This window comes from Toxotes jaculatrix, chromosome 13 (genome assembly GCF_017976425.1).
Source record: "Toxotes jaculatrix isolate fToxJac2 chromosome 13, fToxJac2.pri, whole genome shotgun sequence".
In the NCBI taxonomy this organism is placed as follows: domain Eukaryota; kingdom Metazoa; phylum Chordata; class Actinopteri; family Toxotidae; genus Toxotes; species Toxotes jaculatrix.
The window spans coordinates 6,373,447-6,399,120 of record NC_054406.1 but is presented as its reverse complement, the minus strand read 5'-3'; the positions used below and the strand labels follow the sequence as shown (position 1 = coordinate 6,399,120).

The window sequence follows — 25,674 nt, the reverse complement described above, 5'->3', positions numbered from 1 at the left end:
AAACCGAGGTACGGGCACACCTGCATATATATAGGGGCGCAACGCGCCTCCCAAGACCCCGTGTGCCAACAGTTGGCACAGTGCCATGTAGTGGCAGGGAGGGAGAAGGTCCTTCGGCTACACAAGTATGAGAATTTTAAGGCCAAAGGATGTTCGGACAAAATACTGATTTGATTTTGGGATTTCTTCTCTCTTTTCTGCACTTTCGATAAATAATAAACAGTTATTTTGGGGCCTAAAACTTTTGCACCTTACTGTAACTGAAATTTTATTTGAGTGGCACTAATTTCTGGAAAAATTTATAATTAATGAAATGATGTGGAGGTAAACTTGGAGGTCTGCTCCTGTGCGGCTGAACGTCTTGGAAATTCAGCCTAAAGACAACAGCTGCGTGACATAACTCCGCAGCAGGATTTCTCACAGATACGGCTGAAACGATTTACCACATTGAAAACAATATCAGGTAACAGCTTCACGCTGATTGGACGAGCCGAAACAGGAGATGACGTCGCATCACCTTCAATTTAAAACCGGAACAAACAAAAGCAAGAGAAGCGGAGCTGAGCAGCTGTTCGGTGCTTCAGTGTTATTAAGGGGGAAAAAAAGAAAACATCAAAAGTACTGCGTGTGCGTGGATTATTTACTGGCGAGTGGACTTCAGCTCATCTGTGCCGCAGCTGGGGAAAGAAATGGAGCTGAAGATGATAGCACAACATTAGCCAAATATCAGGATTTTATGTTTTTGTTTTATTTTACCTGGAGTCTTTTTTATTCAGGATAACTGTGCGGTTTTTAGCTGTCTGTGTTTTTTAATTATTATTATTATTATTGTTATTTTGAGTTACAATGGAGGGCTCTCATTCTGCTATGTTAAGCCGGAGGAGGAGGAGCAGCAGCAGCAGCAGCAGCAACGGGGCGGCCGGGCTGCTGTACGCGCTGCTCGGTGCTTGTCTCTGGGCTTCTGTGGTCGGGTACAAGCCGGTGATCATTGTGCACGGTTTGTTCGACAGCTCAGGGGATTTTAAAAACTTACAGCGGTTCATTAACGAGGTGAGCGGTCAGAATAAACAGGGGGTGTCTCAGTGTTTTTGTTTTAAGGGATATTTGGGTACAGAAATGCACAGAAATGGCATTTTCTAAGGGGTTGACCTTAACAGCAACAAATGAAGGCCTTACAGATTATATCACCACATGTTCTCAACAAAGCGTGGAGTTGCACAATCCAGCACGTACCTCTTTTACATTAGTCATTCTTTACGACAGTGGTACAGCCAATAGATTGTCTTGTAATGTAAAGTGAAATATTTTTCTGTATTGCTCCTGCTGGAAATACCACAGAAGAGCAGTAGTGGAAAGTACATTTACTCAAGTAGATAGATAGATAGATACTTTTTTCATCCCCAAGGGAAATTCACACTAAGTACTGTACATTAGTAAAAAATGTGAGGTACTTGTGTATTTCCATTTCACTCTGCTTAATTTGTCTTCTCCATATGGTACTTTTTACTCAGCTACAGTTCTTTTATAACTATAGTCACATTTTTTTAGGTTGCGTGCAGGAGGTTTTATTCAGTAAAGCTGTCAGTGCCTGCAGTGATAACGAAGACTCTGAATTGTGTATGAGGACAGTGAAATGTGCCCTTTCCTGCTTGTCTTCTTAAATCCTCCAAACCCCTCACACACCCCATGAAACATACACCAACAGCACAGGCTGGGAATAACCTGGCTGAGATGAACATGTGGTGATGTCTCGAAAAAGGAAGTTGTTGTGGCGACATTGATGAGGTTACTCTAAGATTAGGTTCCTGTTTTTCACCTCCGCTGTATTAGAAAGTTGTGCACTGAAACACTCACAAACGGAAATTCAGACCTCGTTCTTTTCCGCTTCACTTAGTTTGCGATCCTGCCTTCTTACCAAACAGCCTGACAAATCATCAATATTTAAAGTGCATGCTGATCGATAAGAAGCCAAACATCCCCAAGGAACTTTGATAACTCTGGCATTTAGCTGTGAGGTCTGCTGTTTAACCCTGCTGCTGTTTGAATGCTGATTCTTGTAGCATTCAACAATGTGAGGAATCACTTACACACTCCCTACAAGCTTAGTTCACCCTGTTAATGAAAAGAAACCTTCTCCTGCTTCCTCCTGCAGTCACATCCTGGAACAAATGTGACAGTCATCGACTTGTTTGACAGAAGTGCCAGCCTGCAGCCCATGTGGAAGCAGGTGGAGGGATTCAAGGCAGCTATTTACCCAATAATGCAAAACGCAGCAGATGGAGTCCACTTTATCTGCTACTCTCAAGGTCTGTGAGTGCATTTGAAATGGAGCCATACATGTGGTATTTATTCAAGATTATACAGTCTTGGAATGTGATTTAGTTACAGTGTTGTTCGTGCAAAAACTGACCTAAGAGTGACACTTTTTTCTGTAAAGTGTAAATGTTTCACTGCTGCATTAAAAAGATGGGCCTTTGAAAGGCTCAGTGTTTGTTGCTTCATTTGTTGGACAGATTTTTTATGACACTTGGGATTTCTGCTGCAGCCAGGAGCTGGAAGTTCCCAGCCAGCAGCTTGTAATTCAAACCAGTTTTAAAAAATATCTGCACTAATAAGATTTTATTTTGCTGACATACATGTAAATTCCTCATGGGTAAGATGAGTATTTTCATAGATCAAAGGTCATACTATGCCACAAGTCAAATTAAAGTGTATTTTCAAGAACAAAGTTATAATAATATGTGGTGAAGCTGGGAACTGTAAGCCCTCAAAGACTGATGGAAAATATTCTCTGTTTTTGTTTTTACAGGTGGGCTGGTCTGCAGAGGAATCCTCTCCACTCTGTCTGACCACAATGTCCACTCTTTTATCTCTCTGTCCTCGCCTCAGGCCGGGCAGTATGGAGGTGGGTTCAACTTCAAAAGCTGAGCATGTGATTGTGTTTAAAGTGGCTTTAATCAGTATTTTTATATAAACAATGAATAACAAATCTGTTATTTCAGGTTTAACATACTAAGGGTTTAGGTTTCTTCTCTCTAACTCTTTATGTTGTTTCAAATTCTGCTGTTTGTCTCTTGTCTCCTCTCAGACACAGACTACTTAAAGTACCTCTTCCCTCAATTTGTCAAATCCAACCTCTACCACCTCTGCTACACCTCAGTAGGTCAGAGGATATCCATCTGCAACTACTGGAATGGTGAGAATCCAGGAATAACTTTCTCACACAGCTGGCAAAGGGACAGTGTGAAGCTGTGAAATTTATTTATATTCTTTATAAATAAATTAGACATTCACTGGGTTGTCTGATTTTTCTTTTTTTTGCATTCAAAGACATTAGACTTACAATAATGGGTGTGTCCCAGGTTGCTTAACCACCAAGAAGCTCCACAAACAAGTGTTTTGACATACTGGTTGTTTGTCCTCTCTCCTCCTCCTCCTCCTCCTCCGTCTTCAGACCCCCACCACAGAGACCTGTATGTGAACAGCAGTGATTATTTGGCTCTGCTCAACAGTGAGAGACCTAATCCAAACGCAACAGGTCAGCACATTCCTTGTGGCTAAAACTCATCCATAAGTTTAACACGTTAAACTGTCAGTGGGTGTATGTTAATCTTTATGATGCAACAGTGATCAGTTTGGGCCTTGTGACTCCAAAAAATATCAATAAGTAGGAGAATAATCCAAATAACAACACCCTGCTGCTTCATGTGCTCCAGCTCTGAATAAGTTTTGCAATGAGCAGGACTTTATAAGTTGTTTTCTAAAATGTGATTTTTGTTGAAACAGATAAAACTGTTATATGAAACATATACGGTAATCAATGTAAAAGAAAATTCTTATAATACTCCTCCCATAGTAAAAATACTTGTGATATTCATTCACATGGAGGAAATGTTCAGTTCAGGTGTTATTAACATTTATCGTTTTTAATTCTTAATCTCAGAGTGGAAGAAAAACTTCCTCAAGATCAAAAAGCTGGTGTTGATTGGTGGACCAGATGATGGAGTCATCACCCCGTGGCAGTCGAGGTGAGTTCATCCTCTGCCGTGTTTAGTATTTTTGTAGTGCTTTTTTTTTTTTTTTTTTTTAATCAGACAAAAGTAAAGTAATTTTTCTGTCACTTCTGACTTGAGGCTGACAGCCGCATGAAACGGATGGTGGTAAAATGCCTCTGAGATGCCAGAGTTAATTAATTTCACGGAATATTACTCATACATTTCATTCCCCTGAGGAAAGCCCAGACACTTCAGTTGTTGACATTACAGTCTCTTCTCTGCTGCAAGCTGAGGGATTTGTTTTTCTAGTTCACTTTGATTCATACACACTGATGAAACTAAAAGGTTTCCACAGTTTCTTTCACTGTCATCTGACTTCTACAAAGTCTGTTTTTTTTCCTTCCAGTGTCATATAACAGTTTCTGTTCTCAGTTCACACATTAGCAGGCTTTGCTTTTTCTGACTGTGGATGATCTGATGACTCTCATGTGATGCTCACACATTATATCCCTCTGTCTCTGTCATATTTTTACAGCCAGTTTGGATTTTATGACGACAATGAGACTGTTGTTGAGATGCAGCACCAAGATGTGAGTGCAAATCACATGAACTTACACTTTCTGAGGATGTGTTATACCTGTTTTCCAAATTTTTTCCATAAACTCAATTATAGAAAAAATATGCTCCTTATAATGCTCTTTAACACTTGCCTGAGAATTATCACTTTTTTAAAGTTTTATTCTGTCTATAAAATAAAATCTATAAAATAATCCAGAGATTGTTGTCTCATTACAAACAGGGACTGCTAATATCTAATTCGGCGTAATTTCATGGTGCCAAATTGCCAAAATACATGGGCTAGAAAATCAAATTGCTATTGTAATTTTATCAAATTGTAGCCATAGTGAGTTGCATCACATTATGAGATAACACCACTTTGTGATTCCCATTTGCTTCCCCCAAAATATTATATGAACTGTAGTAAACTTAGAGCAGGGGTGGGCAAACTATTCCACAAAGGGCCGGTGTGGCTGCAGGTTTTTGTTCCAACCAATGAAGAGCACACAGTTTGACCAATCAACTGTCTGAAGACTGAGATCAGTTGATTAAATGAGTCAAGTCTGGTGTGCTGCTGCTTGGTTGGAACAAAAACCTGCAGCCACACCGGCCCTTTGTGGAACAGTTTGCCCACCCCTGACTTAGAGCGTGATTAAATAGGCTATGGCTGACAGTGTGTTGGAGGGGGGGCATAGTGTCAGACCATGAAAACCATGAAAAGCACTAATTCATGCTCCTTTTTCTTCTTCTTTCAGTTGTACTTGAGAGATGTTTTCGGTCTGAAGACACTGGCGGCTCGTGGGGATCTTATCCTCTGTTCTGTTCCCGGTGTGGAACACGTCTGGTGGCACTCGAATGAGACTGTGTTCCACACGTGTATGGAGAAGTGGCTGGTGTAGATCAAAACTCCCCACAGCACACACACACACACACACACAAGCACACACACAGATACACGCTGTGCAGTTTTATAAGCTCTTAACTTCCACCATGTATGAGACTCTGCCTCTGCAACCACTGTGCAGTATCCTCACAAACATTTGTGAGTCTTCTCTTGGGAACATAAACTCCTTGTTTGGATTCCTCTTCACAGAGATCACCTGGCAATCCAACAATATTGTCATGATCTGTTTTCCTTGTACATTTGTTGATTAGTTTGCATTTTCAAATGCAAAGTTCCTTTTTTTAAGTTCACCCTGTTAACTGGAAGGTTACTTTAAAAGAAATAGTTTGATATTTTGGGAAATAACATTTGGTTTCTTGCTTAGCTTAATGAGAAGACTGATGACACTCTCATACCTGTACAAACAACAAACAACGTTAGCTCTAGAGGTGTTGATAGGCAAATTGTTTACCTTTGGACAGACTCAGGCTAATTGTTTACCCCTGTTTCCAGTCTTTGTGCTAAGCCAAGCTAACCAACTGCTAAATGCAGGTTCATATTTAACATACAGACATCTAACTCTCAGCAAGAAAGCAAATAAGCGTGTTTCCCAAAATGTCGAACTGTTCCTTTAATTATTTCTTTTAAACCGTGTTGCTACTGTCAGATAAATCCAGCACATCATTGTCTATGTGTTGAAGGATTTTTACAAGGCACTAACTTTCAGAACCAACAAATATAATGGCTTCCGTAAACCTGGCAAAGGTTTTACTGCTATTATATTACTACATTCTGCAAAAGAAAAGCAAATCAGGCATTAAAGGAGCACTCCAGCAATTTGGTACTGCGTCTCAAAGAGTTTCAAAAGAGACAGATTAAAAAGAGAGGTGTAGAAAACGTAATGTAGCAGAGGCTCTTTTTTTCACACAACTATTTCTGTCAACTTTCATGTGAGCAACCAGCTGCAACACAGTGAATGTCTTCCAGGAGAAACTGTCTGAAAATGTGTGTAAAAATTGGTGGAGTGCCCCTTTAAGTTGTATAGAAACATTAGTTCATTACTTTGAAATACTGAGCCCACATGCATACAGTATATACCCACGTGTGTGTCGTGTGTGTTTGCTCGCACGTACCTCAAAAACACTACACAACACGACAGTGCCTGAGCAACGTTCTGTCATCTATGTGTACAGACTCACTGCCCTGCTCATCTTGTGATGCAGTAATTTATATCTTTTTATCCTTCCATTCTTAATGTGCACATCTAATTGAGAATATCATGTTTGTCGTCATTATCATGCAGTCCTCTGGAGCTGTACTCTATCGCTTTAGTAGATCAAGCCTTAAAATTTCCCCACATGCCTCAACGTTTCATGTCCATTACCGAAGTGCTATGACACACTGCCTTTAGTGACGGTGCTAATATTAATGATGGAGATGGAGAGTGGCTGGAGAGTGGCAGTGGTATATTAGTGTTTACTTGCCCACCAAACTATTGTACGTGGCACTCTTTTACCTCCCATCGCATTTAGATATCTCAGGCGTTTAGCAACCTTCATGTTTGTTTGTCTCTGTAGGTAAAAAGGGATGCATTTCTCTTAACTGTTTTGCATTTTGTTGGATGTTTATTGCTGCCTGGTGAACTTATAGATGTTTCTCCAAGGAGAAGAAAAATGGAAATATCTATTGATTGTGATTTAAAAAAAAAAAAAATGGAAAATTTGCATTGCACAATGTTGAACCAGATAAAGAGAAGGGAAATGATGAAGAGGGGATGTTTTTAACTGTTTGAAGTAAATTTGAAGTATTATTTGAATATTGTTGCATCATTTGTTACATTATGCTTGTACAAATTATTTGACCTACATTAACTGCATACTGGGATTTAAGTCTCCTTGCAGGTGTTAAATGTGGATACAAATGCTTTTTTACTCAAACTCAAAGAGAAATTACTATTTTGACATTCTCCCGCAGTTTCTACAGTATTTGGTCTGCAAATGAAAAAGTGTCAAATGTTGTCAATTCCTCAATAAAAGACAGTTTGAACATCTGTTTTTGGACCTATTCATTATTATATTATATTATATTATTATAAACAACCGATCATAAGAAAAAGTAAATGTAAGACCAGCAGCATAAAAGTGTACCACATATAACAGATTTAAAGCATCTGATGGAGCCTTTGAACTAGAATACATTTCCATGCATGCCTTGCGCGCCGGAAGTAACCCGCCAGTCCACCGGATATCTGGACGCGGCGCCGTGAAAGGCCCTTTCCCGTCTGTGAGGAGTGTCGTACAGAGCGGCAGACACAAGTGAGTGGAAAATTCACCTTTTACTCGCTTTAAATATCATTACAAAGAGTGCTGGTGGGCGATCAGAGGCGCTACGGGCTCCTGTTGTCCGAGAAATACAAGCTTGACATCTCAGTTTTGCCGAAATGAGGCTTTTATTCCCTTTAAATGTCGCCGTACGAGCACAACAGCGCGGGGCGCTAGCATGTGGTTAGCTCGTTAGCACATGTGGATGCGGCATGTCGACCAGCCGCCGCTTTAGATGTGGCACTCAGCGTGCCGTTACTCAGAAAGTCGCGGCGGTATTATTTTAAATTCACGCTTTCCACTTTAGAAAACGCTGCCGCTGGTTAGTAATAAACATTATCGTCAGTTTTCAGTCGTTTGCTAACTTGTCAGCCGCCGCGGCTCAGGCTAGCTCCTGTTGAAGTGAAACAGGCTTCAGCTCCGGCCCTGCTATGAAACTGAGGATGTCTTTATTTCTGCCAGTTCTCACCTGACATTCACTAAAACCTGCTGTGTTTGAAGTTATTGGTAATCTATCTGCTGCGTAACGAAATATAAAAACTAGGCTTTTTTCCCCCACGTCTTAACATCTACTTTTATGTTAAGGTTGCGCAGCTACAGTACTTGTGTTTATCAGTTTGGTTTTTTAAATTATTTTTTTTATGAGACTTAATCGATAATTATTATACACAGATTTGTTTAACAAGACGTCAACACCATGTTTAAGTCGGTTTTTACAGTTCGTTGTATGAGAACGGTCAGATATTAAATAAGTGTTGTGACATCTCGTAAATTGGTTCCCACAATTGAACCCTGCCTGCATGCTGTGTATTTTAAAACCGCTGCATCTCCCGAGCTCGAAAATAACTTCTTACCTATTTATCTTCAGTGACTGAGTGGGAGACTGCCCCAGCCGTGGCTGAGACACCAGAGATCAAGCTCTTTGGCAAGTGGAGCACTGATGATGTCCAGATCAATGACATCTCCCTGCAGGTAAGCTGCATCAAAGAGCTGCTGCTTGTGTCAGTTATGCTGTGTTAATTAAAGTGCTCTTATCAATTCAGAGCGAGGCTAGAGTCACATCTGGACACTGCCCTGTTGTCCTGGTGTGCTAGAGTGCTCGCAGAGGAAAACGTCTCTGCTTATTCATTGGCTGTAGTCTGATGTGGCCCAGTCAATCACCAGCTCAGACACATGATCTCGTTATATATACTATACCTCAACAATGCTCCGCCTAAATCTGTGTAAACCACAATACTTAACACTAATCACCCCTTTGCCGCTGCAGGATTACATTGCCGTGAAAGAGAAGTACGCCAAGTACCTGCCACACTCTGGAGGACGTTATGCCGCCAAGCGTTTCCGCAAGGCCCAGTGCCCCATCGTGGAGCGTCTGACCAACTCCATGATGATGCACGGCCGCAACAATGGCAAGAAGCTGATGACCGTGCGCATTGTCAAGCATGCCTTCGAGATCATCCACCTGCTGACTGGAGAGGTACACCCCGCTAACTTGCGCCACCTTTTATCGTGATTGGCATGATTAAGACAACACCATCAGAGCAAGACACTTACTTACAGATCCATGTGGTATAGCTTAGACTATGTTTGAAGAGGGACCAAAATATAGAAGCACTACTTCAAAATATTTACAACCTAACATCAAGTAGATCACCAGCGCTATCATGAATGCAGCGCTAACACATGTTGTTTGTTGATTGGAGTTGTTTTTTTATTGTAATACCATTTTCAATTTTGTTCACAGAATCCCCTTCAGGTTTTGGTGAATGCCATCATCAACAGTGGACCCCGTGAGGACTCCACCCGTATCGGTCGCGCCGGTACTGTCAGGAGGCAGGCTGTCGATGTGTCACCCCTCCGCAGAGTCAACCAGGTAAAGTGACATTTAAAATAAAATTCTCCCATACCCCACACATAAAAATGACGTTGTGTGAATTGTCTAGTAAAATCATCAGGAATAACTCAATTAGTTTTTAAACGTTCTGATTTGAGAAATATAAGATTTCATATTAATTATATAATGTAAAAAAAATCAGGAAGTTTGCAGTTCAGTTGTACACAGTTCATGTTTGGCAGTAGATTTCAGTTTTACTCCATTAAATACTACTATAAACAAGCTACTTCATTAACACACTGTGTGCACTTGATGCACTAAGCGAGGCTAGAGTCACGCCTGGATACTACCCATTGTCCTGGTGTGCTAGAGTGCTCGCAGAGGAAAATATCTTTGCTTATTCATTGGCTGTAGTCTGTTGTGGCCCAGTCAATCACCAACTCAGATACATTATACTCCCCACAGAGTGTTAATCCCACTGATGTTAATTTGTCAGCCTCTCTCACCCTTTCTTTCTCTCTCGTGTTGTCTTGTAGGCCATCTGGCTGCTGTGCACAGGAGCAAGAGAAGCTGCTTTCAGGAACATCAAGACCATCGCCGAGTGTCTGGCCGATGAGCTGATCAATGCAGCTAAGGTAACTGGACCTGTAAAATAATTCTTCCTTGTAGAGAGCTTATTGATTAAAGCTTAAGCATGACCTGTAATTAGAGTGCTGAGAAGATACACCTAGTCCGATTAACACAAATTGTGATGCATATTTAACTTTTAATTCTTTCTGTTTCAGGGTTCATCTAACTCCTACGCCATCAAGAAGAAGGACGAGTTGGAGAGAGTTGCCAAGTCCAACCGTTAAACATGTTTTCTTTCTAACAAAACAAATAAATCTGAAGAAATTCTTTGTGGATTTTATGAGTTTTTAATGAACCTCTTCGTAGAAGTGTTTTGACAGGGGATTAAGTCTCTGAAACACACATGCACTGAGTTGGCAATTTATTAGGTACACCTAGCTAAAGTAATACAATTCAACAGCACCACATACTGCAGCCTCCAAAGTGACCATACAGTTGAATCAACACCATAACACAACCTTCATGAAGGTAGGATTTAATGCATGTCTGTTGTTTCAGACTGCATTAGTGTACTTAATAAACTGCCAACTGAGTGTAAACTACACATGAGAAAGGTGAACAGTTACAAGCTGTGAGTTTACTGGCATCTCTACACTTGCTACAAATTCATACACTGGAAAAAGCTAAAAACTATTTAAAAACGAATACATTTCTAAAACAATTAGCAGCTACATTGTCCTGTAATTGAAACTGTCAGTAAAACAACTAATACTCAACGAATAATGAAACAAGATACCAACCTGTTATATTATGAATATAACAGATAAACATGGCCATGGATCTCAGTACCAAAGGGTTGTTTACTGCTCTTAAAAAGCATTGATTTCAGTTTCCTCAAAAAAAAAAGCATTTGTCTCAGAATCAGTAAATGTGTAGTCAGCGGTGCTCACAAATTACAAGCTAAACAGCTGAATATAGTGGTTTCATGACTGGTTTTGTTAGACTTTTGTGTGCTGCACTGTTTGTTCAGCTGGGGGGGGGGGGGGGTTTGGAGGGGCCAGTTGTGCCAAGAATCAGCTTGTTTGCTACAGAAGGTCTGTTAACAGATGGATCATATTTTCCCTCATACACACACTGCATACGTGTTTCCTTCCTACAATAAATACACAAAAAAAATCGTTCTAAAGCATTTCTGAGGCCCCCCGACACCCCACCATGAACATGTGCAGGTAAATGCTATGAAACTTACTGAGTTTTCAGAAATACGTGTGTTTTCTGTTGATGAGGAGGCAGAGCGAGGACAGAGACGCTCCCAGTTTGGAGGCTTCACTGCAGGCTGTAGGCAGCAGGGTGTAGTCCTGCAGCTTCTGGAAGGCCTGCAAAGAGGAAACACTTTACTCATCCAGACACATGCTCATCATCAGCCCTGGCACAGACTGTACTGAACACACTTAAAGGAAAACGTTAAGAGTCTAATAAAAGAAAAAAAGGAAAGAAAAAAGGAGGGGAAGGAAAAACAGCTTCACTGGCTGGAATGACAGCTGCTTAAATTACTTACAGGTGTCAGTGGCTTTCATAAAAATCACATTATGACTTTAGTCACTGTAAGACCTTGAGTTTTCCCTTCTTTTGGATACCAAAACTTTAGAGTCATAAAAATCAAGATTAATAACTTGAAGGAGCATCTTAAAGACTTTTTGCTTTCTGTTTTTGAAGTTTTTACAAGGCAAAGGTTTCCAAAGCTGTAGTTTAAATGGACGTCTGCAGCTATTGTCTCATTTCCTGTTAGATCCTGGTGAAAAGCTACAGCTACTTGTACTGAATTAAAATTTATTTTACTTCTGACTTCACATAAATTGGGCTAAATCCTCATATACAGTACAGCTAAGACACTAGAGTAAACAGCCACCTTTAAACTCACACTCACAAGTGTAGAACAAAAAAAAAAAAAAAAAAAAAACAAGCTTCTAAGTGCTTAAAATTTTCAAGATATCTCCACTTTTGTCCTCCCACCTACTCACATTTTTAACATGTCAACACTAAAGGATAGTGCTATGAGAGACATCTCAGCCTTTGGAACAAAAAAAAAAAAACAAAAAAACCAAACCCAGCTGTCACAGCGGGACAAATATGTTTTGCTGTGAGGCTTGTAAGCTCTTATTAAAATGCTTCTGTTAAGATCTCTGCTCCGTTTTGCATCAGTTACTGAGAATTACGGCAGAGATCTGTATCATAGGAGACATGTTAATCTTATTATATGCCATCTGTGGGACTCTAGGAGTTGTTACATTTTCTACTGATTAATGATTAAATCAGTAAAGGTCATATTTTACTTTAACTAAAAGGCCTGCACTATTTTGTATCTGTATCTCATTATTAGTGCTATGTGCCTAAAAAAATGGTAAAATCTTTCTTGAAAGCAGTTTTATAAGGTCTTCTGTGTGAAAAATAACCCTGATTATCTTATCACATTTAACTTGCATTGGACTAAAAGTCAGGATATCTCGACCTCTACAGCTTTGATTATGACTGCTCTTGTTACAGACTGTCAAAGACAAAATAAAATGAATTAATGTCACCATGATCCTGACAAAGATAAAGCTCTTTTGTTGAATCTGCAGGGAAAAAAAGGGAACCACAGCTGCACTCACAGCTCACAGAGAAGCTGTCAGCACAGTCCTCTGTAGAATTAAGTATTTTTCAAGCCCAACCTAAACCAGGGACTTAAAGTCAGAATTTATCATCCTCTGGGGCTTTAATTTTAACCACATTTCTTTTGAGTGCCCCAACTTCAGGATAATGTGACACTAAATCACTGGAGTGCCTCTTTAATCGCAGTATGACAAAATCAAGTAAAACTATCCTGCTGTGATCCTTTTACTTTGACAAAGACGAGTTTGGCTGTACTCACAGAGACGCTGTCCGGACACTCCTCTGCAGGCCGGTGGAGCAGGAAGTCCCGTTTAGACGGACCTTTGACGTAGATGCAGTTTGCGGCCGATTCCTCCGGGACAGTGAGGACTTCGTAGTGGTGATCGGTCAGCTGCTCCATCATCTGGAGGCAAACACACACACTTATTGTTACTGTGCACCACCCTGACAGCTCCACACACACATACATTACAGCAGACCACTCCCAGCATTACACATAGACTCCAGTACATCATTAATTACATGACATCAGCAGCCAGGAGATATACGATGTGTGCAGTTCACATGAGGACAGAGAGAAAAGAAACACATGTAAAAAGAGAGAGATTGTACATGTATGACAGATAAAGAAACCACAATAGAAGTGACTTTGACACATTTTAAATGTTACGCACACACCGACTGTATGTACACACACTCACCCGGAGCGTCTTCTTGGCCCCGTCACTGTTGCTGATGATGATTGTGTCTGGACCTCCCATGGAGCAGATGTTTTTCAGTCGGGCTCCACCGCAGACAGGGACGGTGGACACAGCGAAGTCCTGGACAGATGGAGGTTGAAAGGTTTAATTCACACACTGTCCTTTCAAGTTTCTTTGAGAGTTACAAGTCCCCTCTTCTGGCTCTGCAGTAGTCAGCCAATGAGGGGAAAGCACAGGTGTTACTCATCACATTAACGATGGCTCAGGTCTGTTCAGCAGTCTATTGGTGACAGGGAGGCAGAATATATGCAATTTACGTAGAATATGAACAATATTTATACTCAGTGCTACTGTTTAAATGAGAAATACAAGTTTCAAATATGTAAAAAGCACTTGCAACATCTTGTGCGCTGGAATTTTATTAATGAAAAGTGAATAAAGCCTGTGAGAAGCTAAACTAACAGCTGTGAAACTTGATACATACTCAGGATGTCTGAGCTAACGGTCTGCTGGTCTTCCTCTTTCATCCCCCAGTCTGACCACATGACATCTCCCACCCACACTGATTCATACCAGGCTGACACCACACACTCACACAAACCCACACACACACATTCAACACAAGTGAATGCAAACTGTGTGTGTGTGTGTGTGTGTGTGTTAAAAACAATAAGTGTGTAAAATGCACTTAAGAGAAGTGAGGGAATCAATACTAATGGGTGGGTCGTGTTGAGCCTGAGGGGCCCCCAATGTGTGGTCTCCATTATTTGGCCAATGGAACGACCTCATTCATCACTGTTTACAGACTATAATTCCCCTAATGCAATACAGCAAATGGCCACCTGCTCACTTTGGCAGCAGGGTTCATCTTCTGACAAGAGTCTTGGCACTATGACCATCTTTGTTGCACTGGCTAAAAATCTGAAACTGTATTGATTATTTTATGGTTTATCATTGACTTTTGTCCCATCTTTGATGGAGCTTCCTGCAGAGCCAGTTAGAACTCATACTATAATTCACTGATTCACACAGAGATTGATTCACTCACACGTTCATCTATCCACCATCTTTCTCTCCCATGTCTCTTACCCTGAAAGTATCTGCCAGCACCTCTGCCCCTCTGCGGTTGGTGTGGGAGGAGATCCCGACAAAGAACTCTCTCCCCGTGAAGAGGACGTCACTGCCCTCCAGGGTGGCCCCTCCGGAGTCCCCCTCCTCAGTCCCCATCTCCACCACGGTCAGGTTTAGCTCCGACATCACCCTCCTCACCGCCTCCACCTGGAGAGATGGAGAGAGTTAAACTTAAATCACGAAGAAAAAAAAAGAGGGGGCAGTAAGAGAAGGCGAACTTCTGAGACTATTTATTATTGATTTACAGAGAAATCTTCATGAACGAACTTGCTCCATTTAATCCCAATAAATCTTAAGTTTATATCTGCCTTACAACTTACATGGTTCCTTCCTGATAACATCCTAGGAAGTTATTTGGAATTTAATCAGAATTAACAGAACCCATAAAATAAAGTCTTACCATAGTTTTCCCTATAATTATTACTGATTAACACAGTTCTTTCCTGGAATATTTTAGAAATTACAGACCCCTAAAATCAAGCTTGAACAGACAAAATCAGCTCAGCAGCCAATTTATACTGCTTTCCAAAAATAAAACCAAGAGGACAAAGAATAGATTAACAAAAACATGGACAACACAAAGAGGGTGATTTGAGTTTGGTCAAAACAGTTTTTTACTCTCAATTTTCAGAGGTTCCCAAAAAGAAAATGAATTCAAAAAGATCTGTTTGACCATATAACAATAATGTAACTTGAAACTTGAAAATGAATTCCTAGTTTAAACTATTATTTACAGCAAGTTCTTCTCCCTTGCGTTACCTCACTGCGTCTCTGCTGTTTGAAGGGCCTGGTGATGAGCGCCGTGTCTCCCTGGATGACTGCCACATCCTCTATCCTCCAGCTCTCTGGCAGCTCAGGGTCAGGGGGGATCTCGATCAGCTGCAGGCCCACCTTCTGCCTCAGGGCTCCTGTCAGGCAACCGAACTGACGCTGAGCTTTGGCCAGGTCCACTGAGGTCTCCCCGTTCTCACGATGGTCTCCCACAGTCTTCCCAAAGGTCTCTGGGATGCCCCGCACCACGGCGTGGGTGAAGCAGCCATACGGACACATGTTTGCCATGTTTTCAATAAAGACTGTATGTTTATAAAAAGTGGCAGCGAGTATTAGTGTTCTTGCAAATTGCCAATAAGCTTGCTCTGCCAGGAGACAAGCAAGAGGTAATAAAAAGATGTATGTGTTTGCAACTTTTCCACAATCTGGTCTAGTAAAAACACCAGTTGAACTCTAAATAAAGCTAATAGGATGGATCAGGAGGTCCAGAGGGAGAACGGAGAGCATCTTCATCCCCGTCTCTGTGCTGCCTCTTTCATTTCAGCACTCCACCGGCTACTCCCCCGTCTGCAGATGCCAAGAGGTGGAAGCAGATGATCTCAGCTTTAGAAAGAGAGAGACGGACACATTAAGGCCAGGGCCGGACACAAAGGAACGAACACGACGAGGATCAGTTTTGAGCTCTGGTGCCTACATCGTTCATGGGATACAAGCATTTCAAGGCCATGCCCTTTTCTAGTTTAAGGTATAAATATATACGTACAGCAGTGTTTTAGAGATTTTAGATTAAATCAGAATGAAGATTACATGAAAGAAGTGCACTTGGTGATTGTAAGAATTAACAAACAAATTTATCACTGGTAAAACATCCACGGGCAGCTGAAATAACACAAAGAGACAGCACAGATGAAAGTGGACAAAAGGATTATTGTCCTGAGGTTAGATTATAAGGAAACATTATTCAATGGCCCTGCAATATGCTGCAAAGCCTTTCCATATTTGGACAGTGGGTCACATTTGGGACAATTGCCCTTTTATCATCTTCCCTGTAACTCACAGCGGTCGCCCACTGTGAGGCTGGAGAAAGGGACTTCCACACAGGATGTTGCCTAAATCTGATTCACAACTTATGCAGCAAGTGGAAGCGCTTTGATATTCATTTCATGTTGTTATAAGACAGCACACAAAGCATGGGAGGAGGATTTAACTGAAAGTTTGGTCGGTTAACGGTGTTTAAATGAAGCATTTCTCTCACCCTTCACAAGCAACAGTATTGTTTCAACATATATTTGTTCGTATTTCGAACAGTTTTACTGTTTGGTAAAACAAACAAAAACAAAAAAACACTGTGAACATTAGGCAGAACAAAAACATCTTGAGTGTCTGGCTCCAGGAGTGCACCGCCCAGCAGTTCAACGCTCCTTCCCAAACATTTCTCATTTCATATCACTGATGTTCGTATCGTTGTATCTGGGATGGGAAACTCTCACCAACACTGGCTGAAGTAACTCAAATAACTAACACGCAAGTGAATGTTTGGGACTCACCCGTTTTAAGCGTCGTGTTTTCACGCTTGGTCACGTTTCCCTCCGTTTGACTTAATTTCCAAACCGACTCAGCTCCCGTTACTCCCTCCGTCTCTCTCCCTGCCGCTCGACTACGTGTCAAGATGGCGAACGTGAATTGAACTAGTTCCGGTTACTTGTTTCAAAATAAGACGTATGCAGTGGTGGAAAGTTCCCGAGCACATTCACTCAAGAAGTAAAAAGTTTGAGTTACTTTGAGTACTTAAGTATTTAAATTGGACTCGAGTTTTGTGGTTTTGTGACCAAACCATGGGCATTTGAGCTGCGCCATCTTGGATTTTAGTGGGAGTGTATTTTCCATATTTACTCTACGGGTCAGCCGGCCGAGAACTCGCCCACTTAGCTCGGAGCAATATTTAATATTTACCGACTTCCACCGCTGCCTCTATCCACTATCCACTTAAAGTTACAGCAGCACACAAACAACAGCAGCTGCTTACTGCCGGAGCTGCTCTGTCCATGCAATGTTGAACAGAAAAATGAGACGAAATAAAATTGTAGCCTAGTATTCCCGCAATAAACGGACTCTGAGAGCACGGAACACACCGCAACAGCGTTCCTAACGTTAGCTGCTCCGGTCCTCTATCTGTATCAGCAGCGACCATAAATCATAAGCCAGCGGCAAAATATGCTAATACATGCTAATTAGTGCAAACATCCAGGAAAAACAGTGAGAAATTTACTTACCGAAAAAACTGCAACACAGACTCCTTGGACGGTCGGTGAGTACAGTCTACACTACAACAAGCCATACTATCACAAAAACCTATCCGAACACTGGCAAACAAACACGGACACTGCAGCCCCTGTCAACCGTTGGAGGTAGCCGCAGGCCTCTGGATGTAGCCGCCTAGCCCTGCCGATGCTTTAGCAAAGAGCTAACTGCGAGTGCCTGTCTATGGAGCTGTCACTCAACGTTACCACGTTGAGTAAGAGTGTTATAAGAGTTGTTATAAGAGTGTTCACGAAGGTGGAAACTATCAATAGAGACCAAAAACAAAATATGTACCAGGCTGTAAATATGCTTTTTAGGCTGTAAAGTTGGCTGTTTTAACATGGGGGTCAATGGAGAATTGCTCACTTCTGGAGCCAGCCCCCATCGGCAGCCGAGGAACTGCAGCTTTTTGAACGCGGAAGTGATCCTCTGCTGAAACCTACAACTCCCCCATTGGCGTTGATGCGATAAGACTGCTCTTATTTCCAAAAGCCTACTCATCTAACTTCCGGTCTTCTTCGTGTATTTATAGGGAGTTTGACACAGGCTTCCCCACCATTTCATCCCAGCCCCCCGCCCCAGCCCCCCGCCCCAGCCCCCATACGTCCAGTCCGGATTCAATCAACCTTGATTACAGTTACTCATATTAGTACTTGGTTAATCAAAAAATGTGTTGTCTAGAGTTAGACTTCATTAGACTTCAATAGCATGAAGTAAACAAACAACAATATTATAAAATACGCCTGCGGCTTTGAGGTCATAAATGAGGCTGGTTTCCATGACATTTAAACTTAACTGACCATTGAGCTAATGCTAGCTCGTAGCTTTTAGCCTGTTTTATACGTTCAGTGGCAATAACTGCCAGTTTAAGGGCCTTTTGACGGGAAACTCTTATTGTTGATGACTTTAACTCTGACACTCGTTCCGTGTATTAAGACACAGAATTAATGACTGATCATAGTTTTTCTATTAGGTTTTCTAGGATTAAGGAGTCCCCCTCCCTCGTAATCCCGATGGATTGTTGATGAAAGATCAGATACTGTGCTCGCAGCCCCTCCTCTCCGCTTGTATCTGCCTTTTAAACATAAACTCGGACTGTCTGCAGTGAATCACAGAAGTCGATGTTCCTCTCACCTCTCCCGCAGCAGCCTTAATAGATGGCTGCATTAACCTTATCAGGCTCACGGCTGATTTATTTTACACGGCTGCATAAACAGTTTGAAGCTCGTCCCGTTCGCCTGCCTTCCTCCTCTCCCTCTGTTCAAAGTCATCATAGATTAAGGCCTCTGCGCTGTATTACTGAGCTACCGCTGTCTGTTTTTGTCTGTGCGACACGCCAAAAAATAATCTGGCTTTTCCTGAAATGTGGGTCAAATGATGTTGGACACTGTTGAGATTGTTGCATAAACCGGTTGCATCATCAGACACCAGGGGGAAAGTTCTGCTGTACATATCCTCTGAAACGCTGTGAATTGTGTTTACAATTAATCCTCCAGTATTGCTAATCAAACTTTTATTATTATGCGTGGCTGAACTTTGGCAAAAGTTGTAGATTTGGACAGCAGCGATGTAAACATGCACAAACACATCTGCGGTAACGGGTGGCTGTGAGTTTGTGTATACAAACGTGTGCGCGCCTGAGTTTGTGAGACTTCTTTTTAACTCGTGCAGTGGCACAATATTCCCTTCTACTGACTAGACTGAGTTACTGCAGCCAAGGCTGTTAATCAGCAACAAAGAGTCAGAGATACAGAGGCAACACTCTTTATCTGTAAAGAGAGGAAGAAAAAGAAATGTGAGGTTGATGTAAAAGTAGAGGGAAGTGTGGGGATTGGGGGGGTGATGGAGGAAGGGAGGAAGAGGGCACAGACAGGATTAAAGAAGGCCATCTGTCCTGTGAGATCCTTCAGCCAGCACACAAAACATCGCTGTCAAATATAGCATCAGCGGGTTTAACCGAGCAAATCATACTTATCTTCTGAAAAAAGTGAATTTATTCAGGTTTCATGTTTCATTTTGTGGGATACTTACAAGGATAAATTCCTTGATCGAGTTAATACAAACAAACAAACAAACAAATAAACAAACTGTCAGCAGTCATCTGAGGACAAAGGGACACATGCACAAATCAGAAAAGTGTGTCATATCCAAACAACTTAAATGCCCCGTAAATCACTGTAAATTTACAACAAAGCAGCTGGCTCTGATACTCTCTCACCAAACTTTATCCAAAAATCTCTTGCTTTATCAAGAAACACACAGACTTCAGTGTGCCAAGTCATAAAAGCTAAATGATATTTTTGACCTTTTTAAAACCCTCATCATTTTGACATACAACATACCATCCTGATTAACAAAACTAACATTTACCACAACTAAACAAGAGAAATTAAAGAAAAATGCTTTGTACATACTGTTTGTCTGAACCCAGTGGGAGTCTGTCAACAATTCTAAGGATTTTTTTAGGGGGGGTGTGGCTGTGTGCTGTTTAATTCATTAACCAGTAAACAGCTTATTCAGTCTGACCCCACTTGGCTCACTCCATCACAAGACTGCTGTCAGCAGACCATCCTGAATGCTGGCCTCACGTCTTCTATTACACCCTAAAGGATAATTCATTTAAACTGGCTCGTTCTGCAACTCACAGACTCTCTATCTCTGACATGCTGACTTTCTCGCTCTGTTTCTTTATCTGCTGACTCTTTCTACACTCTGCTGACTTTATTGGCGTCTGTCTTTTCTGACTTTCTACCTTTCTTCTTAGCTGCTATCTCACACATATACAAATAAACCTAAATAAATCTTATTTTGACGCAAATAACGGATAGTATTTCTTCCTGTACATGCAACACTGAAAAACTGTAGAAATACTGAAGTGATGAGTAACAGCACCAACCAAACTCCGTACAATTTTCTGAGTATTAAAAAAAAAAAAAAAATCTTGTTTACTGCCTTATACTTTACTACTTTAAGTGTCCTTGTTTCTTTATCTAACTCACGAACCACTGAGTAAATTTGACTGAGACGCTGAGCTTTCTATAAAAATACATGGCATAATTTGAATTTTCAGGCCATCTTTATCCATGTCAGTTGATCATGGTTACCTCTCCAAATTGAATTAAAAGTTTTATGGGAGGAGACGCTGACTGCCAGAGTAACAGGGGTATTCAAATCGGGCCCACGACGAGAGAAAAGTCAAGAGTGACAGAAAAAGGAAAAACTCAGGACACTGAAGATACAAACTACGTTTGGCAAGGTGCCCCTTTTCCAGCTTTGCAAAAATTTCAGTGTAAGAAAAACACAAGTAAAAGTCAGCAAGAGAGTGAGAGGACTTCAAAGAGGAAGAAAATTTAATTTTGGAATTACCTGGGGGGACACAGCAGATCAACCGCATCAGTTAGTTCAACGAGAGGCTTGTAGCGTCTCAGGAGGGGATTTTTAACTTTTTGGTACCATCCAGCTTGGAGATTAATCTAAAAACATTTGCAGACTTCTTCTTACTGGAAGCACCATGCCTCGTTTACCGCTTCTAATTGTATTCCTGTGTTGTCTTCCCCTGGCAGGTATGTTTAATGAGTGAAATTATGAAGATTACTTTTCTTTTTTTTCTCTTTTTACTGTTCAGGTGTTATTATAAACAATGACAATTTTTTTTAACTTTCTTATTCATGCTGGACATTCAGAGATCTCCTCCCAACAACTTTATAATGTAAGCAATGGGGGACAAAATCCAGTCCTCATTCTGTCAAGAACAAAATTTGAATACAAACTGAGCCGAGTGTCTCCCAGAATTTCCTTCCTTTTTGTGCAAAACTTCCTCTTTATGTTTTCAAAGCAGTTCATGTGTTTGTAGAAACACAAAGAGGGAACCTCTTAGTAGGCAAAGATGACACAGTCTTTATTTGATTTACTCAGATGGCTTTGGATAAAGTTTGGAAGAAATTTTTGTCCCTCCATCTCTCCTACTGGAAATTTGTCAAGTGTGCATTTAAGTGTTTGTCAACAAGAATAACCTCTCCTGTGGACAAACAGCTAATGAATGAGAATACAGTAAAATATAATATATAAAATAATAATAGAAAATATGTCGTCATAGGAGAATTAACAATTGCAGACCAATTCTGTACATTAATAAACACTTAAAATTGTTTGCAATTATGTGAGTATTGAAAAGTCACTGTTACAGTTTGTCCAGCAGGGGGCATTGACAATTATATTTTTCAACTGTAAAATGTGCTGCTCAGTACATTTCTTCTTTAAGAGCCAAAGTAAGGGATCCTTATCAAAAATGCTTGTTTATGTGATGTGATTTATGAAAATTTAAATTGGAATCAGCCCCAGAAATTCAGAATCGATCAAACTAATACTCACAGTAAGTTATTTGATATTGTTCCATTGTTTCCCGCAGCCTGTTTGCACTGTTACGTCTGTCTGTTCCCCGCCATCTCCCCTCTGGACTGCCTCAGGTTTCCCCAGGAGTGTCCGGCCGGTCAGCGCTGCCTGTCAAGCACTGCAACAGGAAGACGGGGTAAAATCCAGATCTCTGTGTGTGTGTGTGTTTATTTCTGTGTCTGTAGATGAGATTATTTCCTGAGAATTGAGGGCAGGAGGGCCACAAACTGGCAGACGAATCCTCATTGTGCAGAACGCTGTCTGGGAACAGATTCAAGAAATGTACAGCCTCCACGTGTTAAGACAGTTTTGTTTTGTTCTGAAGCCCAGTGGATTTAAAGAGAGACGATGGCTGTGAAGTGAAAATGCCAACTTTTATCCTTCATATAAGCGTGTTTGCACACAAATCCAAAGAACTGAGTGGAAACTTTTAGTAACTACACTTCCCACATTGTTCATAGAGTATATGCCAAGTGCTCCTATGTATTATAAAATAACAACACATTCTTCAAATTAAATGTTTAAGTGTAACTGATGTTAGTCGCTAGACTGTCGTTAAACGACATACTTTAAGACTGCACTGTATAATCTTTAACTGTTGCTGCTCTTAGCTTTAATGCTTCTCAACTCTGCAGGTGTAAAAACAAAAATGAAACAAAAGAATGAGTCAACATCTCAGCACCGTTTCTCATCAGGCCGGTTGTCAGCCCACTAATGCCTGTGATGCCATCAAATTATCTCTAAAAATAGGTCTCTGGGCTCAGTGGGTGGAGTGAAACCCTCGCTGTGTATCATCAAGAGCTTAAAGCCCCTTTTCCACATGCACCACAACCCATGACCACTCAGGACATTTTTAAATTTCTAGGTACGAGGTTAGGTTAGGTTTAGGACTTTTGAAACATTGCAGACAATTTAATATATGTTTAATAATCATAGACACTAAAGCACGATTAAAAAACAGCAGGGGTGACATGGAAAATTATTATTCATTATTATATTGTGTTTTTTTTCAGTGCTTCTCAACAGTATATAAAAATAATTCCTCAATGATATATTTAATTAAGTTAAGGCAATTCTGGTCCCAGATATGCTGCATAAAATGGATAAATGGATAAACCGACTTAAACTAATTCACTCAATTAAGTTCCTGCTAAAATCAACACTGAACGCACCAAAGTAAAACTCCTATTCTCCTTCCTCTGCTCTTGTAGGTGCTCTACAAGTGACAATGTACGAGAAGAGCTGTGCCGTTTCCGCCCAGTGTGGGTTGAGTGGGCAGAAATACGCCTCGGGCCTCTTCTTCAACTACACCAACATCTGCTGTGATACTGACCTGTGTAACGGGGCTGTGTCGGTTGCTGCCCTCAGCTGGGGAGGAGCAGCTCTCTGCCTGCTGCCTGGACTGGCTCTGCTGCTGGCCTGAGGCTGTGGCCACGCTCAGCCACAGACCGAGAGGATGTGAGAGACCTTGGGAGAGATTATCTGGAAAAGATGTATAAAAATGTACACTCACAGGCACATGGGCATGCACTTGTGCGCCAGTAAGGTTTGAAAACTCCTGTTTTTAAAAATAATTAACAGTGAACATGTCTTAAAGGCCACCAAGCAAATAACAGTAAGTAAATAAGTAATTTTTGAGAAGCCTTTTCTACAACTCAGTATTTTCTTGCCATGCAGGTGTAAAACATAAGATTTTCAAACATGCTTAGGTCCAAATAATTGATTTTTATGTTGTTTAAAACACTGATTCCCAACCCTTTTGGCTTGTGGAAACAAAAAAATAAAGCAACATCTAACCCTCATGAAAAGAGGTGAGAGCAGTTCAACTGAAGAGGGATTTTTCTTCTCAGATCATTTCACTTTCTGTTTAACAGAAATGGGGTTTTGTTTTGTACTCTTCTTCTAATTATCCGGTGACTCTTAATATTTCTGAATCCAAGGGTGGGAACCATTGATAAGAAGTGGGGGAAAAATAGATGATGATGATGAAAATGGCAGCCACAAAATTTACTAACAAACAAAAACAAAAACTGCAGACAAAAAAAAAAAAAAGTGAAGGAACAAAACATATTGCCTATGTCCTTATATCAGTGTACCATTAATGATAATACCATAGTGATGCTAAAAACTTTAACACTCTACTTTGAAGAGATGCCTCCTCAGTATAATGCATTTCATTTGGGCTCTGTTTTATGTGTATTAGCATGTATTATTTTTTAAACCACTGTTCTTGACAACATGTTTATGGATGTTGCTGTGTGAGATTCTAATGTTCTGCTTGTATTACTAGAAATTTTATTGTTTGCACCTTTTCTTACACTTATTTCTTGACCATGTCAATGCTGTTACCCTCGATGAAGTTTAAAGAATTAAAAAAAAAAAAAACACATCTGTGTCTTATGATTTGTTAAAGATATTTTTATTGGGACATTAACAAATGTGTCTTTGTAGGAGCTTTAATGTATAAAATAAGTTTCCTCTGTGCTTTTAGTTTGATTGTCTTCATTGTTGGTTTAAATCTACTGGTCTAGTGTCCACACAAGTAGATCCTGTGGACTTTCAAGTGCAGCTGCTTTAGACTACATGGCAAACAGCTTGAAAAAGGACAAAAAAAAGGCTAAAATACCTGGAGGGAAATGCATAGCGGCAGGAAACAAAGTGAAAAACGCAATATAGGTCCCAATAACAGAAAATATATGACATGAAGACTTAAAAAAAAAAAAAAAAAAAAAAAAAGTTAAAAACAGTGAAGTGAAAAACAGACTACTGAAAGTAACATTTAAAATGAATTTAACAAGTGAAATGGTCCCTGAAATTATCCTAAAGTGAAAAGTGGAAAAAGTACTTCATCTTGGAGAGAAGAGAAACTAAAACGCATCAGCGATGAAATTTTTCAGACACGATCCCTTTAAAAATTGGTCCATTTTAGAAAATAGATAAACTCCACAACAATTCAGTCAAGTAAAATATCATCATCTCTTTGATCAACACTTAAATTACACCGAGCAGTTCATCAAGGAAGGGTCAACTTGTGTGATTGAACGTCTGTAGAAAAATAACCAATATAATCAAAGTCTGTGCACAAGATTGTTTTTTCAATCAGTTTAAATTGCACTTAGGTTTAACGTCTTCTTTCATGAGCTGCACCCTGATCTAAGAGACCCAACACACTAAGAGTTTACACTGCTACCTACTGTATAAATGAAGTTTGTTAAAGTTAATTGCAAACAGATTGCAAACAAATGCTAATTTGCATAGTGCCTTGCAGTTAATACAATCCTCTACACAAGCTGCAATTACAGTCAAATAAAGCCTGTAATTATTAAGATTATTATTAGGTCCAGTTCTTCCCAGCGAATGAATTTCAAGTCACTTTTACAGGAATTTAAAACTAACGAACTTCAAAAAAGTGGCAACTCGTGACAGTGAAATATCAGCCTGCCAGAACTAAGTAGGCAAAGTCTTGTGATGTTCGATATATATATATTTTTTTATTTTCAACAAATCCCATGAAAAGAACACTGGTGGCAATACTATTAGTTTTGCAGCTATCTGGTCATAAACC

The 25,674-nt window shown here is 40.5% G+C and overlaps 4 protein-coding genes and 2 non-coding genes across 7 annotated transcripts; 5 read left to right on the top strand and 1 right to left on the bottom strand.

Moving 5' to 3' along the window:
• Positions 1-545: 545 nt before the first annotated feature.
• Positions 546-7,220, top strand: ppt2b (palmitoyl-protein thioesterase 2b). The gene is made up of 8 exons (XM_041053955.1): positions 546-1,050; positions 2,153-2,306; positions 2,810-2,905; positions 3,089-3,196; positions 3,455-3,538; positions 3,944-4,028; positions 4,531-4,585; positions 5,309-7,220. Exons 1-8 carry the CDS (start codon positions 847-849, stop codon positions 5,450-5,452), a joined length of 930 nt encoding a protein of 309 aa, XP_040909889.1. The 5' UTR covers positions 546-846; the 3' UTR covers positions 5,453-7,220.
• Positions 7,221-7,666: 446 nt separating this feature from the next.
• rps5 (ribosomal protein S5) lies at positions 7,667-10,488 on the top strand. Its single transcript, XM_041053348.1, has 6 exons — positions 7,667-7,751; positions 8,626-8,729; positions 9,025-9,234; positions 9,502-9,630; positions 10,128-10,226; positions 10,377-10,488. Coding segments are annotated over exons 1-6 (612 nt in total). The 5' UTR covers positions 7,667-7,750; the 3' UTR covers positions 10,446-10,488.
• Positions 8,801-8,934, top strand: LOC121192527. The gene has a single exon (XR_005895204.1). It is a non-coding gene; the product is annotated as a small nucleolar RNA SNORA3/SNORA45 family (small nucleolar RNA).
• Positions 9,912-10,044, top strand: LOC121192528. Its single transcript, XR_005895205.1, has one exon. It is a non-coding gene; the product is annotated as a small nucleolar RNA SNORA3/SNORA45 family (small nucleolar RNA).
• A 28-nt stretch (positions 10,489-10,516) lies between the features above and the next one.
• Positions 10,517-22,187, bottom strand: ddah2 (dimethylarginine dimethylaminohydrolase 2). 2 transcript variants are annotated; one of them, XM_041053346.1, is made up of 6 exons: positions 22,089-22,187; positions 15,405-16,019; positions 14,604-14,792; positions 13,515-13,634; positions 13,073-13,216; positions 10,517-11,537 (listed from the first exon to the last, which is right to left on the bottom strand). In XM_041053346.1, exons 2-6 carry the CDS (start codon positions 15,702-15,704, stop codon positions 11,418-11,420), a joined length of 873 nt encoding a protein of 290 aa, XP_040909280.1. In that variant the 5' UTR covers positions 15,705-16,019; positions 22,089-22,187; the 3' UTR covers positions 10,517-11,417. The 2 variants fall into 2 exon arrangements, with proteins under 2 accessions (XP_040909280.1, XP_040909279.1); XM_041053345.1 differs by lacking the exon at positions 22,089-22,187 and adding an exon at positions 16,964-17,085.
• Positions 21,038-24,496, top strand: LOC121191898 (prostate stem cell antigen-like). The gene is made up of 3 exons (XM_041053353.1): positions 21,038-21,280; positions 22,126-22,245; positions 23,321-24,496. The coding sequence occupies exons 1-3, from the start codon at positions 21,229-21,231 to the stop codon at positions 23,530-23,532; spliced, it is 384 nt and encodes a 127-aa protein (XP_040909287.1). The 5' UTR covers positions 21,038-21,228; the 3' UTR covers positions 23,533-24,496.
• The last annotated feature ends 1,178 nt before the right edge of the window (positions 24,497-25,674 follow it).

Coding starts and splice junctions, on each gene's coding strand:
- ppt2b (XM_041053955.1), top strand. CDS start 847: ATGGAGGGCTCTCATTCTGCTATGTTAAGCCGGAGGAGGAGGAGCAGC. Junction 1,051..2,152: donor TACAGCGGTTCATTAACGAG/GTGAGCGGTCAG, acceptor TTCCTCCTGCAG/TCACATCCTGGAACAAATGT. Junction 3,539..3,943: donor ACCTAATCCAAACGCAACAG/GTCAGCACATTC, acceptor TCTTAATCTCAG/AGTGGAAGAAAAACTTCCTC.
- rps5 (XM_041053348.1), top strand. Junction 8,730..9,024: donor TCAATGACATCTCCCTGCAG/GTAAGCTGCATC, acceptor TTGCCGCTGCAG/GATTACATTGCCGTGAAAGA. Junction 9,631..10,127: donor CCCTCCGCAGAGTCAACCAG/GTAAAGTGACAT, acceptor GTTGTCTTGTAG/GCCATCTGGCTGCTGTGCAC.
- ddah2 (XM_041053346.1), bottom strand. CDS start 15,704: ATGGCAAACATGTGTCCGTATGGCTGCTTCACCCACGCCGTGGTGCGG. Junction 14,793..15,404: donor AACAGCAGAGACGCAGTGAG/GTAACGCAAGGG, acceptor CCATCTCTCCAG/GTGGAGGCGGTGAGGAGGGT. Junction 11,538..13,072: donor AGTGTCCGGACAGCGTCTCT/GTGAGTACAGCC, acceptor TCCTCTTTGCAG/GCCTTCCAGAAGCTGCAGGA.
- LOC121191898 (XM_041053353.1), top strand. CDS start 21,229: ATGCCTCGTTTACCGCTTCTAATTGTATTCCTGTGTTGTCTTCCCCTG. Junction 21,281..22,125: donor GTGTTGTCTTCCCCTGGCAG/GTATGTTTAATG, acceptor TGTTTCCCGCAG/CCTGTTTGCACTGTTACGTC. Junction 22,246..23,320: donor CACTGCAACAGGAAGACGGG/GTAAAATCCAGA, acceptor CTGCTCTTGTAG/GTGCTCTACAAGTGACAATG.